Genomic DNA, 22009 nt, shown 5'->3' with positions numbered 1-22009 from the left:
GAAATGACGGCTATTGCTTGTTGGGTAGTCTCCTGAGCAGTGAAAGAGCAATAATGTTAAGCAGTCCATTGATTGTATTCAGATCCAGCTCTGGTTTTAGGAAGGAGTTGACTGTCAGCGTGTCAGTGGCCTGTGGAGAGTCACAGATATCCGATGGTTTTGTACGTGCAGCTCTGGATTAATTGCTGTGGCTTCAGTGTAAGCGTGTGTTTATCTGTGGGTCATGCTGGGATTGCGTGATCTGCCTTCAGTCTTAACTGGAAACTGTTTGAGATTCACAAGCGTGTTCATGATATCTTCACAGGCCAGTGTCACACACACACTTCTCTCCTTGCCTCGTCCTTATTTCTCATCTTCGTTTTTCTGCTCGTCTCATAAACCTCAGAAACTTGTGCATTCTCAGTCATTGTGACGTTTCTCACGGCTCTGAAATATACATGGTAGTGGGGTGTAACAATACATCCATTTTGATCTATGAATTAATCAAATGTCTAACTATATGATGCATCGAAGTCACATGTCAAATATCGATATGAGGTATTTTACCAAAGCGTGCATTTTTGTTTACTGACATTTCTGTGTGCCTGTGCGGCAGATTGCAACAGTCACAGAAAACTTTGTGTCTGCTGCGGGATGCTGTGTAAATATCAATAAATGCACTGAATCAAATAAAAGTATCAGCAAACATTATATCACTGGCGGAAAGAATCGATATCATAATGCAGATTTTTAGAACTTTTTTTGCCAACCAGACCCTCTTGACCTAAATTAACTACTTGAAATACCTCCTGAGATTTCAGGTAAGTATTTAAATAATTTAATAGCACATTATCATGTTTAACGTCAAAACATTTATTTTATTGCCACATAAAACGTATCTGTACATTTCTCAGTTTTCTGATATATTATAGGGCTGGGTATTGGCAAGGGCCTCACAATACCAAACGTATCACGATACGATACGATACAATCGTTGTGTGCTGCAATACGTTGCAATGCTTTTTCTTTTATCAAAAATGTAAAAAAAATAGAGCAGATTTCTCCCCCCACGTTTTTTTTAAACCAAAGTGCGTCCACATGAAAGCTGCAGGTGTTTTTACATTTTCTGCCATTTTTCACTCCCGCTAACTTCTGAGACATTGGCCGTATATGACAGACAACTGGACAATGAGTGGCAGAGGAGGTTGTTTGATGCACACAGAGGAATTATTAATATATATATATATATTGATAGTAGAGATTGAAATATTGATGCACTATCGTGGAAAAAAGTATTACGATAGTTAGCTGTATCGCTGTTTTTGCACAGCCCTAGTTGTGTAATGGTCTCATGATAAATTAATAAAATATATACTTTTGTTAGTATTTTGATTTTAAAATAATTTACATTTTATTATTTAATTGTAATTGATAATTTTTTTTCATCAACTCACAAATCCCCTGCAAATCCTTGAACCCCTGTTTGGAAAACCTTGTTATAACGTGTCGTGACAAGATGTCCGATTCACCATTTATATGGTAGCTGTTCAAAAGCACTGGCAGGCATTACTTGCTGGCACAAAAAAATGTTTACTACCAATATTTGTATTTATTGAATATTTATATAATGATACTGTATATTTCACAGTTCCTACCAAACTCAAACCTCCTCTTTGACATGTACAAAACTGACAATATTTGTCAGAAGAAAGGCCAAGGTTTTGGTTTATTTCTGCTATTCATGTTTTTTTCTCTGAGCAGCAGCTGCATTATGTGTGCTTGGGTCTTGTCCTGTTGTTGTATGGCGTCGTTTGTGTGTCGAATTAGCAATTTACCATCTTTTACAACTTTTGCAACAGATTTACAAATCTTTTAGCAGATTTACGCAGCGCTCCTTGTTCAGATAAATGTGAGAATGTGGTTAGATGCACTGCAGTAAGTGGTGTAGGGTCTCATAATCTCTAAAGCATTAAATCCTACATTACTGGAGTAAAGTGAAGGGCGTTTTCTACGAGAGAAAATGCACATTACATAAATAAATGATGAAATACTTGGATTCATTTATCATCCTACTGTCTCACTAATACATGCTCGCTCGCTCTCTTGTGCTCTCTCTCTCTCTCTCTCTCTCTCTCTCTGTGTGTCCCTCAGCTGAGGATTGTGGGAAAATAATGGAGTGATTCTCATTAATTAGTTTCTCTCTGTTGATCAGTTTTATGTTCTGATGAAGATTAAATCAATCACAGCTCATGCAGAATTGTATAATGATGATAGCGCCTGTAGATGTCTGCACGTGTAGATGTTTGTCAATGTTGTAATGCTTGATCAGTGATAGTTAATGTCACTCTCTAGAGAATGCAGGAGAAGATCTAGTAAAGAAACCTCAGCTTTATACCGCTGTCCTCGATAAGATTGTCTGGCTTCCATGGCAACATGAAGATGATGGTGTTGAGGTGCAGATCTGTCGTCCTGAAGACTCATCACACCTGCCTGGTTAAATGAACTTGAGACTGTGATGGGTGGTTTAATTCTGTTATATTAGGGGCTGTAGTCTACAGGTACGTTGATTTTCAGGAGCCAGGTTGAGCTTCAGGCCAAATACTTGTTAATTAGACGTGTGAATCATCACTGGTCGCACAATTCGATTAAAATTATTATGTCAACGATTCCATTCAATCCGATATCACGATTCGTTGAGAACTTTCACATCCTGAAGAACTTTCAACAGCAGTCCACTTCAAACAATATTAATCGCTTCATTTACATCTCCTGCACGCACACACAAGAGAAAAAAGCATGAGCACTGCTTTTTAAATAATTGATTATTTGTTATTTTGAGAAATTCGTGATGCATCATAAAAACAATTATATACAACAGTTCATTGCATAAATTGAAATGTGTTGTTAGGGAGTGCTCCAATGTAGGGTTAGATCTCAAACCGTGGAATGAGACTGTCTCACATTTGATGGAGAAAATACTCAGCAGTGGTTTTGAATGATAAATTTGCACATGGCTTGTCACATTGACATATAAACAACAATAAAAACCTGATTTTCCCCACATTGTACATGCACATGTAATGCACATATCCAATATAGTGTTTTGCGTTTACTACATGTTACTACATTTAAAGGTACAGTGTGTAATTTTTAAAAGGATCTCTTGACAGAAATGCTAAATAATATACAAAACTATATGATCAGGGGTGTATAAAGACCTTTTTATAATGAACCGTTATGTTTTTATTACCTTAGAATGAGACGTTTTTATCTACCTACACGAGGGTCCCCTTACGTGGAAGTCGCCATTTTGTTCTGCCATGTTTCTACAGAAGCCCTTAATGGACAATTTTTCTACTAAGATGTCTCCGACAATGACATTTTTCTGGTGGTGACTATCGTAGCTTCTTTATGCGTTTCAAAAGCGATGGGTAAGCAGTGGACTGAGCCATTGGTTGCAATTCACAACCTCACCACTAGATGCCATTAAAATTGACACACTGCACCTTTAAGAGGATAATCGTAGCATCTAGGCAACGTGAACCCAGTATTTGTGCGCTGTCTGAAGTCTTGAAATGCCACTTTTTGGCCTCATTCTTCAGATATGCAGACACAAAACTTCTCAAAATGCATGTGAGGAGCACATTGACTGTTTTGCATCTTTTTTACTTACTAAAACGTGCAAATGCTAAATTTTTGTTACGGTGCCACACTGGCCCGTGTGGGGAAGTGACTGTTCTGTCAACTGGCCCGAGCATCGTTCACATTCGCCCCTGGCCATTGGGCACTGTTTATTGCTGATCTCTGCCTCTAAAGCACGCCCATTAAGAATCAACTCAAGGATTTCTTGAATCGATATTGCTTTGTTAAATTGAAGATCAATTCAAATCAGATAAAATTGATCTTTTTTTACTCAGCCCCAGTCCCTATACAGTACTGATAATCCATAACTTGCGTGTCATTTTTTAGTTCATTCAGCTGGTGAATTGCATGCACAGGATTGTGGGATCTGATGTTATGTGAAGATTAACTCGAGTTAATAAGGTGATGTTTTACACCAGTCCATTTGCGAATCAAATTTGATTTCATCTCCTAAGATTCATTCAGAGACATTTCACACAGCTTATTAAGAAATCTGGAATATTCCTCCCTGAAGATCAAAAGCAGCGAAATTTATCCTTTTTTCCTAATGAAGCCTCGTCTGAAATGTTATTTGTTTTACAGCCTCATTAACTGAATGAACTGTTCTCGGTACAGTACGACTGCGTTTTATCTCCCCTGTGGATGGTAAACATCCCTCCAGTCGTCGCGGGTCGTGCGGAGAGACGTTAAGGAACTCAAGCGTTGATTCTGTCATAAACACTGAAGGATGCCGGAAATTAAATCTGAACTTCAATCCCATTAGCCAGAGATGAGATATCCCGAAGGAACGGCCGTGACGTGATAACACGCTAATTATGCTTACGGTTTTACGCCAACTTTGTGTGAAGTCAAAAGTGTTTTTTCTGTTTATTGCACTGAAAGTCGAAGAGGACAGCAGTCGACGTTATACGATTATAGGGCAAACCTGAATGTTTAAAGCCCCTTTATATCTGTAGGCAATAATCTCGTGTCCTTCTACTAACAACAGACGTAAGAAATTATAATACTTCACAATTCACTGAAATAATGACAATTTCTGCTATAGTTGTGTTTTTCCCAAATCTTTCTTTAATAAAGCACAAAATGTTAAATATATCAAAACGAGTAAAGATTAATGTATTTATTTATTTTTGCTTTACCTACATTTGTTATATTATAGTTGCATGAATGTTTGTATGATATTTGTTATAATTTTTGCATAACATACAATCACTTTGTTTCATAGACAAAAGGAAAACAATACATAGAGCAGAATTAGGGATGCAAAATGGCCCTCCATTCTTTTTTTAAGATAAACCATTGCTTTAAATAAAATAATTGGATTTAAGGTGTTAAGGAACGTCAGAGATAATGTCATTTAAATGTTTTAGGAGAGCTGGCAGGAGAACGTCTGTGCCGTTTGTTCCCTGGCCAATTAACTCCAAGCTAAAGATGATAGACAGCGCGTGCATGAAAAACTTTCCTACAATATTCATTCCTCAGAGTTTGAGAAAGTTCTCCAGCTTTCATTTATTAGATAGACAGAATAAAGTTTTTCTCTTCCCTATTGTTACTCTCAGACAAAAGAAGCCCTTGCTTTCCATAGCCTCGGTTATTTTTCCTCGTCTCTTCTTGCGTATTTTTTTGATGGAGGGCTCAGGAAAATTGAGCTCGGCCACGTTTCCTCGCACGGCCTGGCGAACTCTCACAGCGAGAGAGTTTTTGATTGGTGGCAGAATGTGAGAATAGCCTTGTCTACGTTGACATTTGAGAGGCGCCACCGGGCCTTTTCTCGGGGTGTGACCTCGCACGGTTTTATTAGCAAATGAGACCTGGAGGGTTTGAGTTTAAAGAGCCGCCCCTTCGTTCCCATTTCAACCACATAATGATTTTCACAGAGTTCAGGACCTGGATGAGAGCAGAATAATGAGTACGAGTCATTACTGAAAATTACAACCTCCTGTTATACTGTCGCTCAAAGCATGATGAGTTTAAATGCCCTTCCAACCTGAAGACTCTGATGATTAGTGTCAGACACTTCTCAGTGAGATGATCCGCCGTCACAGCTGAGCACTGACCAATCAGGAAGAGCGATTTAAATACCTGTATTGTGTATTATAGGGGTGTAATGGTATACAAAAGTCACGGTTCAGGGGTTACGGTTTGGTACGACAGGAAAACACAAATATGTTGAGGGTCTTTTAATTTCTTCTGAGCAGACAGTAGTATCACATCCATTTAAATAAGGAACTTGTTAATAAAACATAGTAATTAAATAAAAAAAGTTTAATATAATAATTAAGAGATTAGGTTAGGGTTGTTTAATTTAGTTTTATACTGTACGCATGCTTTTATATTTATAATTTTTTATATTATAATTATATATTTATATTTATAATAAGTATCACTTATAAAAGTCAACCACCGAGTAAAGTAATCTTGTTTTTAGTTAATTTTTATAAGTTAATCATATTTTTACTGTAAATGTCTTTGTTAAACTATGCTTCCTGTACTAATGGTAGATTTGTGGTTACTATGGTACTAAGTGATAGGTTCTTCTCAGCGCTGCTTCGTGTTGGTTTTAAACTCGCTTACTTAAAGTTGCCTCTGTCCAGAAGTGTTGAATATAATCTTTTTTTACAATGCATTGGGATGATAATGTGAACAATTTCTGCATCCATGCATGAAAACAAGATGAGTTTTGGTTGATTGGATCACAAATGGACAAGAAAGATACATTCACGGTTACATCTGTGTTTTAATCTGTCTCTTTTGACCACCTTCGACCATTTCTGTCCTGATTATTTTGAAGGCATGGTCTATGAGCGAGTTGTTAAAGGGGGGGTTCAATGGCATTTCAAGCATTCTGACTTATTAACACAGTTATAGAGTTGTTTCTTATGCTAAACGTAAATTTCTGTGCCAAATGCACTTCGGCAGGGTTTGTACAAGTTTCTAAAAGTTTTTTTCGATTACGGGTCCAGCTGATGTTTCGGGGTTTTTATACGCATCACTTCTTTTTATGGGCACTTCCCCTGGAAAACCCCGCCCACCCGTCAGAGTGGGAGACGCTAAAACTTGCAAACATCACATCACGCGACAGCTTTGTTTAATTTCAAAACTCAACAATGGCATGAAAGAAAAGTCTGTTTTGGATGTAAGGAGAAGAAATCCAGCCTTATGAAAACAATAGATATAGTTTATTATCCGGTGTAGCAGCGGAGTTTTGCGTGTGTGTTTGATGCGCTGGATTTCCCAACCGGGTCATGAGTTGCATGCAGTAAGTAAGACTTCTGTCGAACATGTAGTGAATCATAAGTTATAAGTGTTGTATAGTGTTGCATGACTCGTACTCGCTCCTCCCGCAGCTCGTAACTCCTTCCTCATTTTTTCGTACGTTATCGGAAAGATTCGGTAAATCTAATCTTTCTTTTATAAATCTGATTAAACCAAAGACTCTTCAGAGATATAAAGCATGTAATACTACTCTACTGGTACTCCAGATTAACATCAGAAATGCAGAAACAGCTTGTGTTATGTGAGCTTTAAAACACGACCAAGAGAAATGTTTAAATTGATACGCACTAATATTATGTCAGAGTCCGCTGCTAGTCTTGTAAGTAAACATGCTGCACAGTGTTTTGTACATGTATATGTAAGACCTTTCTCTCAATTTTCAGCGCAATTGATGAAATAAGATCGCGCAACTTTCACACGCTTCTAAAATGAAACTAATGAAAGATGCGCAGATCAGCCGCTTTAGTTTTATCAATGAAAGGCTAAAAATAGCGCTGTACACCTTGTGTTCGTCCTAGAGGTCAAAAAAAGACGTAAAACATCGTCTTCAGTAGCTTTAAATTAGATAAATGGGTGGAGAGAAGGCGGTCGCGTGTGGATGTTCGAACACATTCAACCACATGCGTGTGTTTACACTACAAACGCAATCCAATCAAAAGGGGTTTCGACTACCTCTGAATGTGGTTAAAAGTGGACAAGCTCAAAACGTTTGAACACCGTTTACACCTGGCATTAACATCGTCCACTTGTGATCTGATCTACAAAAATGCATGTTAATGCCAAGTGTAAACTGCCTTATATTCGACACATTAAAGATGTCACATTGAGTCTCAAAGTTTTACAATAGCAGAGTTTTAATGCAGGGCTTTGACAAGAAATAAGAAAGAGCTGCAACAATAAAAGTGTGAGGCAGACAGACTTATAATAATAATAAAATGATTTTAAATATTGAGGATGCCCGTCAAGTAGAAACACATCTGGTTTGTTTTGGGAGGGGTGTGTGTGTATTCATTTGAACACACACATGTTCGTTGACAGATTGTGTGCACCCAACCGTGATGTCCATACTGTGACATTTGAAGATGAATGCACGTACTGTTACACCACTAAGTATATTAATGTTAAAATCATTAATCATGTTGTACAAAATAACACCCTTATATCAATCAGGTTATTTCACACAAACAATAATAGTTTTGAATAAACGACTCATTAACAGCACTTGAGTTTAGTTCAAACATTTAGATGAATTACAGTCTTTTTTTAGAGACATTAACATTAATGTGCTCATGCACAAATCAACACGGGAAAACTTCTTGATCACGACGAAAGAGTTTGTGTGGCCGCCTACCAACATACAGTAAAAATACCATGTTTCTGGCCGTGCATCATGGTAATAACAGAGTATCATTTCAAGTAAACACCACGGATGCGTTATATTTTAAGCAGCACTGTATTGAAATCTCTCTCTTTATTAAAATCATCTCCGCTTGTGAATCTGGTCCTCATGATAATGTTGTGATGCTCGGCTTGTCCGAGACTCTTTTAATTAGCTCTGCCATTAGTATGAGGAGTTCAGGCGGTATCCCAGCATGCTCTAATGAAGCATCAGGTGCCAAGACGGCAGAAATAAAGCCGCGTACCAGCCTCACACATCGCTGTAAATTGGTGAATCGGCGTCTCTGTGCAGGTAATGTTTTCACCTTGTCAGAGCTGCGGGGATTTACTTTGAAATCTTGTGCCATTAGTGACACTGTGATCCGTGCATTACACCAGCAGATTCTAATCAGACTTTGTGTGCACAGCGTGTGTGAGCAACCGGTAGTTGAGCTGAAGTTATTTTATACACTCCTGTGTCATAGGTCGTAATGAAATAACTAGCTGTGCGTATAATCCCAACCGTGATATACGACACTTATCCGCATATACAGTTTCAAAACTGGATTTCCATGTAATATTTAAAGCTTATTTACTGAACAGTCTTGAGGATCAGCAAAACACATCCACATTAAGATAATGTTTCTCTCAGCATCTGTTACAGGTCACGAGTTTAGTATCTGTCGACTCATTTAATGTATAGACGTTGTCATTATAACAGAAAGGTCTCGTCCAATCAGACGCTGATGTCAGTGAAGTGTTAATAAAGAGATTCTCCTGCGGAGCCCTGACAGCCGGCGAGCGCTCGTACCCTTCACCAGAACGCAGGAGGAGACGACGCTCCGCGGCTAATTGGGCCGAACGTGTTATCGTTAAGGAGGAAAGAAGAGAAAAACAGCCACACTACACTAGTACTGCTGTAAAAAAAGCAACGCTCATTATCATTTGCTGCTGGAGTAGGTGGATAATTATTTTGCCAGACAGGATGATCAGACTGAAGAGGCTGTGATGATTGACAGCTCCAGTGAATGTGAGGTCTTTCTGTGTTTGCTTGGTAAATGACAGCAAACTAATAAGTAATATGATAAACACAGACACCATTTATATTCACAGTTTACCGTGGCCTCATGCTTTTATACAAACACAGGTGTTACACATCACACCTCTTACTGTATCGTGTGGAATGACTGAAATGATGTGTTGACCTGTCAGCATCTTGTTTCTAATCTTATAGCATGCCGTGTCATACCAGGTGTCTGTGTCTGTGTGTAAAAAGAAATGTATCCTGACCGAATCACTTTTTTCCAAGAAAGATGGGACCCGAGACAAACCCAACAAAATTGCGAACTGAGTCAGACCCGAGCAAGTGTAATTTTTTTTTTACGGCACAGATGTGTGTTCAGTCAGACATAAAGAAATCACGGTGGCCTTGTGACCAATTTGTCTCACTGCTCCATTTATTTTTATTTATTATCTGAAGCTTATTTATTATAAGACACAAAGGTAATCGCTTACAGTATGTATTCAAAATTGAATGGAAATGACCTACTGCCAGCCACTTGATGTCGAAAGCTCTTTTGGTAAACAGTGTGGGGTTGGAAAAGGACTCAATGCACACATGCAAGATACAAAACACGTTCATCAGGGTCCTTGAAAGTTTGTAAATCTGGGGGGAAAATTCAAGGCCCTGGGAAGTTTGTGAAAATATACATACATAGATACTGGTCATTGAAAGTGCTTCAATCTATTTTATGCAAGAAGTTTTCTGGAAAAAAATCCATATTATTCCCTGTGTAGTGTAGTAATATCATAAAAATATAAGCACACGTGCTAAACTTTTTACTTTAAATGCTTATATCTTCTGTATGTGAATGTTGATTCATACCAAAATGCTTTTTTGCATAGTTGTGTTTGACACATGAAAACGTCTTGGGTTACGTATGTAACTGTTGTTCCCTGAGAAGGGAACGAGACGCTGCGTCTCCCTTGCCATACTTCCTCCATCCCTGTAACGCCATCCTTGGCAATATTTCAGATAGATATACTTCCTGGCTCCCGCGTCACCCTGTTTTTGTAGTTAAGCCTCACTATTGGTTGAATTTGATATACACACTCAGACGCACTTAACCTTGGAGGCGTCTCCAAAGTGTCACCGCAGTGACGCAGCGCAAGTTCCCTCAAAGGGAACTGTAACAATGTATCTTAAAAGGTAACACGATGTAACCTTGCTCTCACTTGAAATGTATCCCCACATTTAGTCCTTGAATTTGAGGGTATTGGACCTGGAAAGTCCTTGAAAGGTCCTTAAATTTGAATCTGATTCATATTTAATTACTCAAAACCCAAGGCTGCTTATATTATACCTGACCAGTGTTCGAGGCACACGTGAAACTTTTAGACCAGAACTGTCTTGGGTCTCGCAACGGACCTCGGGATTTCGGAACTAAGTGGACCCGTGAAGACCTCTAGTGCATACTTTAATTTGGGAGCAAAACCTTAGCAAAACCTCAATTTGGGGATGTCCTCATTTGTAAAAAAACACTGAAAATATAGTAGATAGCTTTTCTAATTATAAACATGCAGAAAGTTTTCGGTCAGGGATAAAGGTGGAGAGAGTAGGCTAAAACTTTACTCAAGTAAAAGTAACTATAGAAATTATTAAAAATGTACTTGAGTAAAAGTCAAAAAATATGCAATTAGGGATGTGCAATAATCCAAAATGCTTCGATTGTGTGTTGTAAATTAATTTATATATTTGTGTGTTAGTCATGTGTGTGTCTGTCAGTAAAATGGTTTGTGTGTGTATCAGTTTATTCATTGGCTGTATTATGTACATCGCATACAAACCCGCCAGGCCGTGAGCTTGGTGACATTGAATCTTTGAAAGATGTTAAATATCATCCTGAACTTATTCATTTTCTTCATTTGCATTCCTGCCCTCATTGTGAAGGATTTGTCAGCGCATGTTATTCTAATGAAAAAATATTTGCCTTTGTAATCTTTCATCAAAATGTAATAACTTGCTCCAGTACTAATAAAGTGTCATATAGAGACGCGTTTCACTATTCAGTTAATTGTTGGATGAAGTCTTGCTTTGTGTATTTTCACACTGAATGTTTCATCGACAGATCACATGATAGATTTGTGAATGCCACTAACGTTGAGTTTCATTTGAGATGCTTATTAGCAAATAAACTGAATATTTTTGTTCTTATCTTTTAATAAGGAAATGATGCGCAACATGTAATCTTGACCAATACAAAGACATGAAGATTTGAGATTAAAATTCTTCTCTGACTGCATGAGGGAAAGTTTGGTGCGTAGATGATGTAATCTGCTCATCATTGCTTAAGTGATGTTTTACTTTTATCCAAAGTCTTGTGTAGCTCAAACATCAGACAATACCCAGAGTTTATCATATTGTGTGTGTGTGTGTGTGTGTGCATGTGTTTCTGTAATTGTGTGCGTGTGTGGATTTGGCAGCAGTGTGATTGAATCAGATATTCATTCATTAGCATTGCTGATTAAGATAAATGAAGCTGCTCATTTAATGAAGTGAATCTTTAATCAATTACTGTCAGTGATTCTTTTATAATGTGTTGATAAACAGAAGATGAATCAGATATAAACCCTTATAACATGAACTATATGTGTACTGATGTATACATCTTATAGATTTGTGCCAGCTGTACATTCATTAACAGGAGATGGTTCCACAAGCTCTTTTGTCAAGTTAATTTGGTTTACTAACAAAAACCACTACCAAAAAGACTAGCTAAAACTGGCCTAAGCTGGTTGGCTGGTCTCCCTGCCTCGTTTTAATTGTGTTAAGCGGATGTAGCATGCTGGTTTTAGGGGGGTTTTGGCAAATTTTTTCGCTGGTCAGGCTAGAAGACCAGCTTGACCAGCTTTGCCAGGTTGGGAGGACCATATTATACCAGCTAATTCCATCCTAAACCAGCTTAGACCAGCCAACCAGCCTAGCTAAGCTGGCCAAGCTTCCAACCTGGTCAAGCATGTTAATGGTCCTCATTCCTTGACTTAACGTCCATCTACGCATTTCCGCCAAAGCGCACATTTTGGTTTATTTTCATCTGCTAGCGTCAGCAAGTGAATGCGATGCAACAACAAAGTGGTTTTTGCAGCAAAACACAGCGAAAGAGACAGAAGACAAGCGTGTTCATGAACTGCAGGTGATATTCTCCATGCAAAATGCAGTGTCCTCTCTCCTGACATGTTGATAAGTTGATTTTTTTTAAAGAAAAATCTCTCAAAAGAGACGACTGCAGCACCTGTTTGACGTGAACAGCTTCATTTATATATTCATTTTTTTTTCAATTTAATATTTTTTTCTAAAACTACCTGAGTGATTGTCACTACTGTGCACATTTTGGGACAAAATACTGAAAGACTTTGACTGTTGCCATCATAAGCTTGATTTTATGTGATACAATTTATTTTTCTTTATTTATAAAAATGTGTATTTTTGTTATTTTGTTGTGGTAAATGAGATTGTGTGATTTTTAAAGAGTTTAATCCTTGTGCATTGGTCCAATTTACTACCCGTTTGTGCTGTCAGTGGCCAAAAAAGGCCACTAAATTAAACGGCTGTAAAAATGTATCAGGTGAATATTTTTTGGCATACATTTGTAAATCCACCTCAGTTCTGATCAAAACTACCAAATGTTTACAAAAACTCCATGTTTTTAACTCATTAATTGCCAAGTTCATAAGTGATGTCACTGATGTGAGGGGAAAAACACAAAATGACTGATTTTTAATATAAAAAGTGATTGTGGACTGTATTTTATTTAAACTTTTTCACAGTCTTCACTTTAAAGAAAAACGGTTCTATATAGTACCAAATAAGGGTTCTTCAGCTTGTAACAATAGCAGCACACTTTTTGGTACTATATAGAACTCTTTTTTTAGATGGTTCTTTATAGAACCTTACCTTGAAAAGTGCTACATAGAACCTCAGTGGTGCTATAAAGAACCCTTTCATTTGTCAGCAGTCAGGAGGATTATTTTTGTTTATATTTTTGTTTTTTATTTATAGCACTTTATAAGGTTTAACAGTTTAAAAACAGAACTGCAAGACATCAGCTTAATTTCTGGTTTGTACACTGAGTTACAAACAATAAATGAGGGAGAAAAAAATAAAATCTGATGCTGCACAAAAACTAAAAATGCATCAAACCCAATGTTTTTACTAATCTTTTACATGTCCAAGACTGTGAAAAAGGTAAAAAAAAATCCAGTCCACAACACTTTTATATTGAAAATCAGTCATTTTGTGTGTGTTTTTCCCCAAATCACAGACACCACTTATAAACTTGGCAATTTAAGAGTTAAAATCATTGCATTGTTTTGATCAGTACTGAGGTTGATTAACAGATTTATGCAAAAACAAATTGAAAGAAATATTGATCTGATACATTTTTACAGCAGTTTAATTTAGTGGCCTTTTTTGGCCACTAACATCACGAATGGGAAGTAAATTTGCCCACGGTATATTGTTGAGTGTTTGAAAAATTTCAAAGCATTTTCTTAAAATATGTGTAAACATAAGATTTGTCACAAAAAATCATTCCATTTGCTGAAACACATAAAATGTTGTGGCCAAATTAAAAAACAAAAATGGCCCCAACAACACATAAGGGTTAAATAAATGTTCATGTTATATATTTTGGTTGCATTTTTAAGTAAAAATTTTTAACTGGGCACATAATATAAAAATATCGATAAATTAATTAAATTGGATCAAAATCAAAGAAGTGTTTGATGTATCTGGAAAAAAAACATGCATCGCTGGTGGAGAAAAGCGATTTTGTATCGAACTGTAATGAACTGTCAAATTTACACCCCTAGTAATTAATTATCAATATCGGCACAGATATTTTGTGTTTGTACATCCTTACTTTCAACCATTAAAGCAGTTTTATTGGTACTGAACAAAGCCCGTTTTTTTATTTGTCGACCCATCTGTGCCAGTGTTGTGGCATTATGGTGATTCACGCCTCAGGATGCTTTTTATCTTCTGAGTGTTTTTATAGAGAAAGCAAAATGATCCCTAAATCTGAATGTTTTATTCAGAAAGAAACATTTGAAAAGTGCCATTCAGGGACTAAAAAATATACGGCTGTAGAGTTGAGAAAATATGACCCATTTAACCTGAGAGCGGAGGCTTTGGTCATTATGTCAGTGGATTGATATTTATCCTTGTGCTTTGTGATTTCTCTGGCAGGTTCAGCGTTTATGATGGTAAATTCTTCAGGCCGTTACGCTGGACAGAAGGCTTTACTCTTCACCCCACAGCTCAAAGAGAACGACACGCATTGTGTCATATTTCAGTATTATGTGGCGGGGAGAGAGGGGGGGAGCCCGGCACACCTCAACATCTACATTAAAGAAAACAACAGTCCAATGGGTCTGCCCGTCTGGAACACATCCGGACCTGTCGGTCGAAACTGGAACCAGGTGGAGCTTGCCATCAGCACTTACTGGCCTAACTTCTATCAGGTGAGATCTGATAGTCAATGCAAATAAAATGATTGACTTAGAAAACAACATTAATTAAACCAACAGAAGTGCAGTGATTACAAATACATTTCAAGTCTGTCTGTTTCTCTTTCTCATAAAAATAATAACAATAGTCGCTTACTACAAGAATCCCATTATTTGTCTTGGTGAGCAGAGCGAGCGAGAGAGAAAGAGAGAGAGAGAGAGAGAGAGAGAGAGAGAGAGAGAGAGGTGTCTGGTTATTAGTGACCTGTTCTGTGTTAATTGGTGAACGAGACCTGGTGACCTCTCACAGGGAATCTGTTCTTTAGTAAATTATTCCATTAGAGCCGCTGTAGGGACTCGAGTATAGAGGTCAGACTGAGACCCGGCTGATGTGTTGAATTAGATGATTCTCACCACTACACCTCGACTACACGCGCTCATTACATCACCAACTCTTCAGTATTATGGACAGAGTCATTCAGACATTTTTAAGAAAGATCAACATTTGACTTTGGGCTGTTGATCTGTTTCAGTCAGTCATTCATGTGGAGTTTGATCTACTGTATGGTAAACTCACTGTAAATCCAACACATTGCCTCACAAAGCATACTTCATTTGCAATTAGTGATGCACCGAAAGAATATTTAAAAATATTTAAAAAAATTTCATATTTGATTGTTTTGTAGTCCAACTTAGATTTGTTACATTAATGAACCTAAAACGTCTAATGTTAATACAATTATACAAGCTGGGAAAACCCAGACACCTTCCGGCAAATTTAGCTTTGCTCTGCAAGTAGTCTGGCAAAGTGCCATTTAAAATTTAAAATGCAGAGAAATCGCCATACCAATCAGAAACATTTGGGCGGGTTTTACACAATGATGACAGCGGAGCGAAAGTGAAGCAGATTTTGTACATTACAAAAAGATGGATGGCGCCGTGGAACATCACTCTTTCGAATCAGCTATCGCGATTTAAAATTTAAGCTATTTAAAATTTTCCTTTTCGTTAAAACCCGAGTAAAGAACAACACTCGAAGCCTTCATATCTAAAAACAAAAAAGATGTTATCGCTGTCTTACCGACTGGATCCGGCGAAAGTCTGATATAGCTCTGCATACATCATCTACTTCATCGCTGTGATTGGTTTTGGGTCTATCCAATTGGACACAGAAGCATTTGAGAGACGTCCGTTGGTGACGCCCCTTTGGAAATGATCTGTATATGAAGCTTTGCCAGACCATAACTCAGTTGGTTTTAACCAGGCTAACAATTATACAAAAAAAATGTCATTTTCCATTTCCAACCAAGTAATTTTCAGTATCAGTTTCGGCCCAGAATAGGGTATATCCTCAACTTTCTTCCGTATTCCTGTTAAACGTAGTAGTTCATGGTGCTGTTTTCATACATGAAGCCTTCAGGAGCTACCAAAGATGAGAATAAACAATGTCCAGTGGATCTGCTCCTTAACATCTTAAACCGAAGTAAAGAAAATGTATAGCTTTTGACAAAGGCATTTTCTTCTTACATACATTCAGATTAGGGCTGTAACGATTTATCGTGCAAATGTGCGTTTTCTCAATGAATGAATTTGAATGAATTACGGTGAAATGCCGCCACATCCAAAAGCTAGGGGGCGCTCTCGTGTAGAAACTCCCTTTGTGCCACAGAAGAAGTAGCATTACAAACCCTATTCCAGGAAATGTCTACAGCAATATTTATATCGCTGTTCTTCAAATTGTTTCAGGTATTTTCATGATAATAAAGAATATTTTGAATGACTTTGTTTAACGAGTGTTGCTTTTTTAAATGCACGTTATAAACGACTCATAATGATTTTAGATTGATAACGGACTTCTTACTGACCAAAATGCCATAGTACACGCACAAGCTGCGCATGAAACACAGAATTGCGATGCGGATTCGATTTTAGACAGGCCTTTTAAAGTGAGGACCAGCGATATATTGTTACAGCCCTAATTCAGATATTAGAAAAAAAAGGACATAACCAGTGTTTGGGAAAGTTACTTTTAAAAGTAATCCATTACAATATTACGTTACTTAGTTACTTTTCATAGAAAGTAATGCTTACGTTACTTTTTAGTTACTTTTGCGTTACTTTTTCTTGGCTGAGGCTTGATCTTTTTCAGGCCTTGCAGGTGTTTTTATGACTGAAAAGTCCAGCATTCAGAAATTGCATATTTCATTACAAAATATTTTAGCTCTGGCCTGCCATGTCAGTGGCAATTTTTTGTAAGTTTTTGAGCAGTAATGATCACATACACAAACATACTTGGTACAACATGTAAGGTTAAGGAAGATAACTATATTAAATTATCTGGAGAATATATAACATAATCCATGAAATGTGTATAATCTAATAAGATACAAAGAAAGATGAAGTATATATGTAAAAAAATACTATTGTGGATTCACCTTGAACATTAATGTTTGATTCAAATATAATGGCTTGCTTCACTTCTCAGATGAGTTGCTGATGTTCCTCTTGTCATACAGAGATGTTGAGATGTTAAACTAGAAGTAATTTTTGCAACAATCCACTCTCATGCTATACTGCAGTTAACTAAACCAGTCAAGAGCAAATGTGGTTTAGATCTTCTGTAGATTAAAAAATGTTTCACAGCATCTGTTAGGATGAAATAACCCACACGGACCGCTGACATTCTGCTTCTGGGTGTGGTTTAACATATCTGACATCACAGAAATGAATAACTGACAGCTGGAGATGACCATGTGTTGGTTATTGGCGTCTGTGTTCACCCATCAAAGTCTTTTTCTCTTCTCCAGTTGGCTTTACAACTTCTGTTTGTATTTAGAAAATCTGCAAACGTTACTCGATTAGTATGATGGGATATGACTTATGCTTAGAAATAACCTGCGTTTTTCATCAGATTTCACTGGCATGATGATGATTTCTTTGCTGATTTCTCTGGAAGATAAGAACAGAGAAATCACGTCTGGAGGTTGTGTCTAATTAGCAATGTCAAGATAATTATAGCTGAGTGTAATTGTGCAGTATAGTAACCTGCTGCTTTAGACATTAGTGTGTAATTATAGTAAAGATTCACTCTTTTTCTCACTAAAAGACCCACACGGGTGAAGTTTCCTCTATACGTGAAGCTGTCAGGTCAACTATCAAAACTTTTAATTGTTTGTGACTCAGTTTTCATGTAGTTTGGTGTCTTTATGCCTAACTAATGTCCTCTTATCTGAACTCCACCTGTAACCCAAGAAACACGAGCGTTATCATTCATGTCTATGAGAGGAACACAAAGACACGCCTCACTATCTGTGTTGTTTTTTTAATAATGCTGCAAGGATGATGTATTTTTTAGGCAAAACCTAAACCTGATCTGTAGAAATGACTGGATTGCGCATTGTGTCACAATTGTGACTGGTATGCCCAAACATTATATTAAATTAATATAATATCATTTTTATATCTAAAATCTCCCTGTGCATTATTACAACACAAATGTCCTAATCATGTTCATAATTATTTAGTTGTACATTTCACTTTTTAAACAGTGAGTTACTATACATTCATCTTTATTACTTATTTATAACATATAAGATTAGCAGTACATGTATTATAAATGACAAAAGTGCTCATTGTGAAATCTAAATAAATAATCATGCTTTAAGTACCGTATGTGCATGCAATAATGTGCTGGTTTTGTAATTATGTTATACAGTATTGTTTTTGTCTGTACAGTAAAAATGTGTTAATGATTATGGCTTGTATTTTAAAACAGTTAGGCTAACATTTTAAAGCGTTGTTAAACTAACGTTTGATTCAGCAATATAAAAACAACACTCAGGTTCAATGCCACTATGCTTATAAAAAGACAGAGAATATAAGTTTTCTTTACTTTACAACTTATTTAGAGAAATAACACTGAGCGTGTTTGCTCTTAATGTCATAAAACTTTATTTACACACCAGTGTCATTACAATAGAATTCAGCAGACACACCTTAATGTTTTCTATAAATCTCTTATCCTGCCTGATTAAAACATAAGCATTACCACCAGAATTAACAATAACTTTATGTATACATATCCTAAAAATGAATCTTGTGTGATTGATACGCTGGAAGCCGAGTGAATTTAGATCATGATTTTGAATGTAAGTCAATGACATCCTCTGCCGGTTGGGAATACCAAGATGGCTGCTCGAACTCTTCGGGCCCTATTTTAACGATCTAAGCGCATTGTCTAAAGCACACGGTCTACATGGGTGTGTCTGATGCCACTTTTGCTAATCTAACAACAGGAAAAAAAGCATTTATTTACTTAGCAGGCTACAGCTGAAGCAACTCTTTACGCCTTCTAACGTCTCATAATCAGTCCTCATTTATGTCCAATAGACTCAATAATAATCTTTTACATTCAATCCTTTAATCTTTCATATTTAAAAGCCTTTTTGTGCTGCTGCGTATCCATGTATGTGATAAGCAAACCCGCGTTGTCGTCCCGTTTATAGGCGCATATTACTAACGCTCTCATTAAATAACAAAAAACATATTGCGCCATTGACTTTAGACTTTAGAGCAGGTTTTAGTTGGTCAATGGCGTAGTCTATTTTAGTTGCCTCAAAATAGCAACGCGTCAGCAATGCACCTGAACATGAACACACCTCGTTTTCAGACCAGAACGGCCATGGGTGCAAAAGTGGGCACAAATCATTTGCTATTTAAACAACGTGGCGCTAAACGTGAAAATGATAATTGAGCCGGGTTGAAACTAGCAAAAGACACTTGCGTCGCGCATTTCACTGGATTGCACCTGCGTGTATGATAGAGCCCTTCAAGTGGATTCACCTCTCGCCACTACGTTAAGCGTGCAATTCAGTCATTTATAAAGATCAGTGGGCAACACCCAGAAGCAAGTTAGCATTTTAGCACTTTCAGGTTCATCGTCCCAATTTCAAAATGTTTTTTTAACTCCTTAAAAAAGATTTTGGGTAAACATAATGTTTTATTCTACGACATAAAACACACCAGTAATAGCTTCACTTGTGACCTTATAAAACTATAAAGTGTCTTTACAAGCGTTGTTGCTAACAAGTTGCTATAGACTTTGTCTGGGAGTTTAAACGTCATTATGCATGAAGATCTCAAAAACAACACAACAAGCACAATGGGCACAATTCAACAACAACCATTTATCAGAAAATATGTTTTTAAATGTGTTTAATAAAGTTTAAAGAGCTGTCGGAGGCTTTGTGGTAGCTTTTCATTTCTAGTGAACGCTTTTAAACTTGAAAAAGTTGTGTTCATCTGTAAAGATTATCTTGTCGGGTAACGTACCTGTCAACATTGGGATGTAAAAATAAGGGAAATTTCTTAAATCCTAACAAATCCTATTGTCTTGTTTTCAGTACAGCTATCTAATAATTTTTAATCAAGATGTATTTTCTTGATGAGCAAAATGACCAAAGACATTTTTTTGTTTTTAAGACAAAAAATATAAATGAATTTGTGCTTAAAACAAGCAATAATCTCAATTATTTTACACTAAACTAAACAGTAAAATCCTCAAACTGAATAATATATGCAGATCACAATACGAGACGTTTTGAAAAACGAATTAGTCATTTAGAGAAATTCTATTTTTATTTTTTAATAAGACCTCATAGTTGGCTACGGCCAAGCTAAAACTAAATGTTCCCTTGAATAGTGCACTATGATCTTTAAATGAGAAAAATGGAGATGATAATGAGACTTCTGGTATCTGAACATATAATGGCAATTATCAGTAAATACAAGAGTTTGAGAGTCACTACATTTACATTTCCCCACCTCTTCTTCTCTTCAGACATTTTGTGTTTGCTCTCTGCTTTCCTCACTCAATAGCTGCTTGTTTGCGTGCTTGGAATGGACACTCAAACATTAGCATCTCTATTTTTGCTTAGCCCTGACCCCTATGAGACCGGCTGTCCAGTTGAATTGTTTGGCCGTATAAACCTGGTCTAAAGCAAACAGGTCGAGCTCAGTCCGCCCGGGCGCCTCACTGATTTACCGCGTCTATAAACGGCTTCATTGGACGAGTAGCCGATTCACCATGCGAACCCTTGGAGCCTGCCAGTCCAATATGTGAAGATAAATGGGGTTTTAATGAGCTGTAATGAAGAACGTTTTTTTTCTCAACGCTTCTCCCATCTCCAGAGCGTTACCGTGCGCTCGCGGCGTGCCGCCTTTAAAATTTCCCCTCGGCCCCTGCGGTGGTTGATGTGTGCGACACTTTGAGAGCGTGTCCATTTATCACTGTGGTTATGAGCTTTCTTCTTTTCTCCACAGATCGTCTTTGAAGCGGTGACCTCGGGCCAGAGAGGCTTGCTGGCCATCAAGGACGTCGTCCTCCAGGGCCATCAGTGCAGTAAGACCTGTCTCTCGTCATATAAACCTCATCCTCAATCCGTGGCCTTTTTCTGCCACTCTCCAAATATCAACATCGTCCGTCTGTCCTCGGGCATGAGTCAGATTAGAGAATAGAGACGTAATAAACAAAACAAACTGCAGAAAACTGGAGGGGACAGTGGGAGCTTTCTGTAATGAAGGAAAGATGACTAAGATTAGATCCAGCAACAAAATGACACCAAACCTTCTTGTCTATATAGTCAGCTACCTAATAAGACCTTCAGGAAACTCTTATGAAAGAGTTTTTGTGCATTACACTCTTTGAAAAGGGTGCTTAAAGCTTCTTCACAGGGATGCCGTTTATTTCATACCTTTTTATAACATAATCAACCTTTTTTACTACAAACAATCTTTTGTGAAACCTTTGGTTCTTCAGATGTTAAAGATGTTTTATAGAAACATTCAGATAATAATGGTTCTACTATGCCAGGGTTTTTTAAACTTTGTCAGCCGAACTTCCTTGACCTAAATGATTTATTTGAAGTATCCCCTGAGATTTGAAGTAAATATTTCAATATTGATTAGCACATTTGCATGTTTAACTCTTTACATATGAATGGGGGAATCTCCTCAACCACCACCAATGTGCAGCATCCACCTGGATGATGCGACGGCAGCCATATTGCGCCAGAACGCCCACCACACACCAGCTTATTAGTGGAGAGAAGATAGAGTGATATAGCCAATTAGTATGAGGGATAATTAGTAGGCCAATGGGCAAGTTTGGCCAGGATGCCGGGGCACACCCCTACTCTTTTTCGAAGGACATCCTGGGATTTTTAATGAC

At 37.4% G+C, this 22009-nt stretch overlaps 1 protein-coding gene across 2 annotated transcripts in view; it reads left to right on the top strand.

Annotated features, from left to right (window-relative positions):
* The window catches only part of LOC141349030 (receptor-type tyrosine-protein phosphatase mu-like), a 218549-nt gene that overhangs the window by 66115 nt on the left and 130425 nt on the right, over positions 1-22009 (top strand). For both annotated transcript variants that reach the window (XM_073857824.1, XM_073857819.1), the window contains exons 3-4: positions 14522-14796; positions 21103-21181. In XM_073857824.1, coding sequence (XP_073713925.1) covers positions 14522-14796; positions 21103-21181 — 354 coding nt within the window. The remainder of the gene's footprint in view (positions 1-14521; positions 14797-21102; positions 21182-22009) is intronic.

Source organism: Misgurnus anguillicaudatus, chromosome 2 (assembly GCF_027580225.2).
Source record: "Misgurnus anguillicaudatus chromosome 2, ASM2758022v2, whole genome shotgun sequence".
In the NCBI taxonomy this organism is placed as follows: domain Eukaryota; kingdom Metazoa; phylum Chordata; class Actinopteri; order Cypriniformes; family Cobitidae; genus Misgurnus; species Misgurnus anguillicaudatus.
The sequence above is the reverse complement of the archived record's forward strand: the minus strand, read 5'-3'. Positions and strand labels throughout refer to the sequence as shown.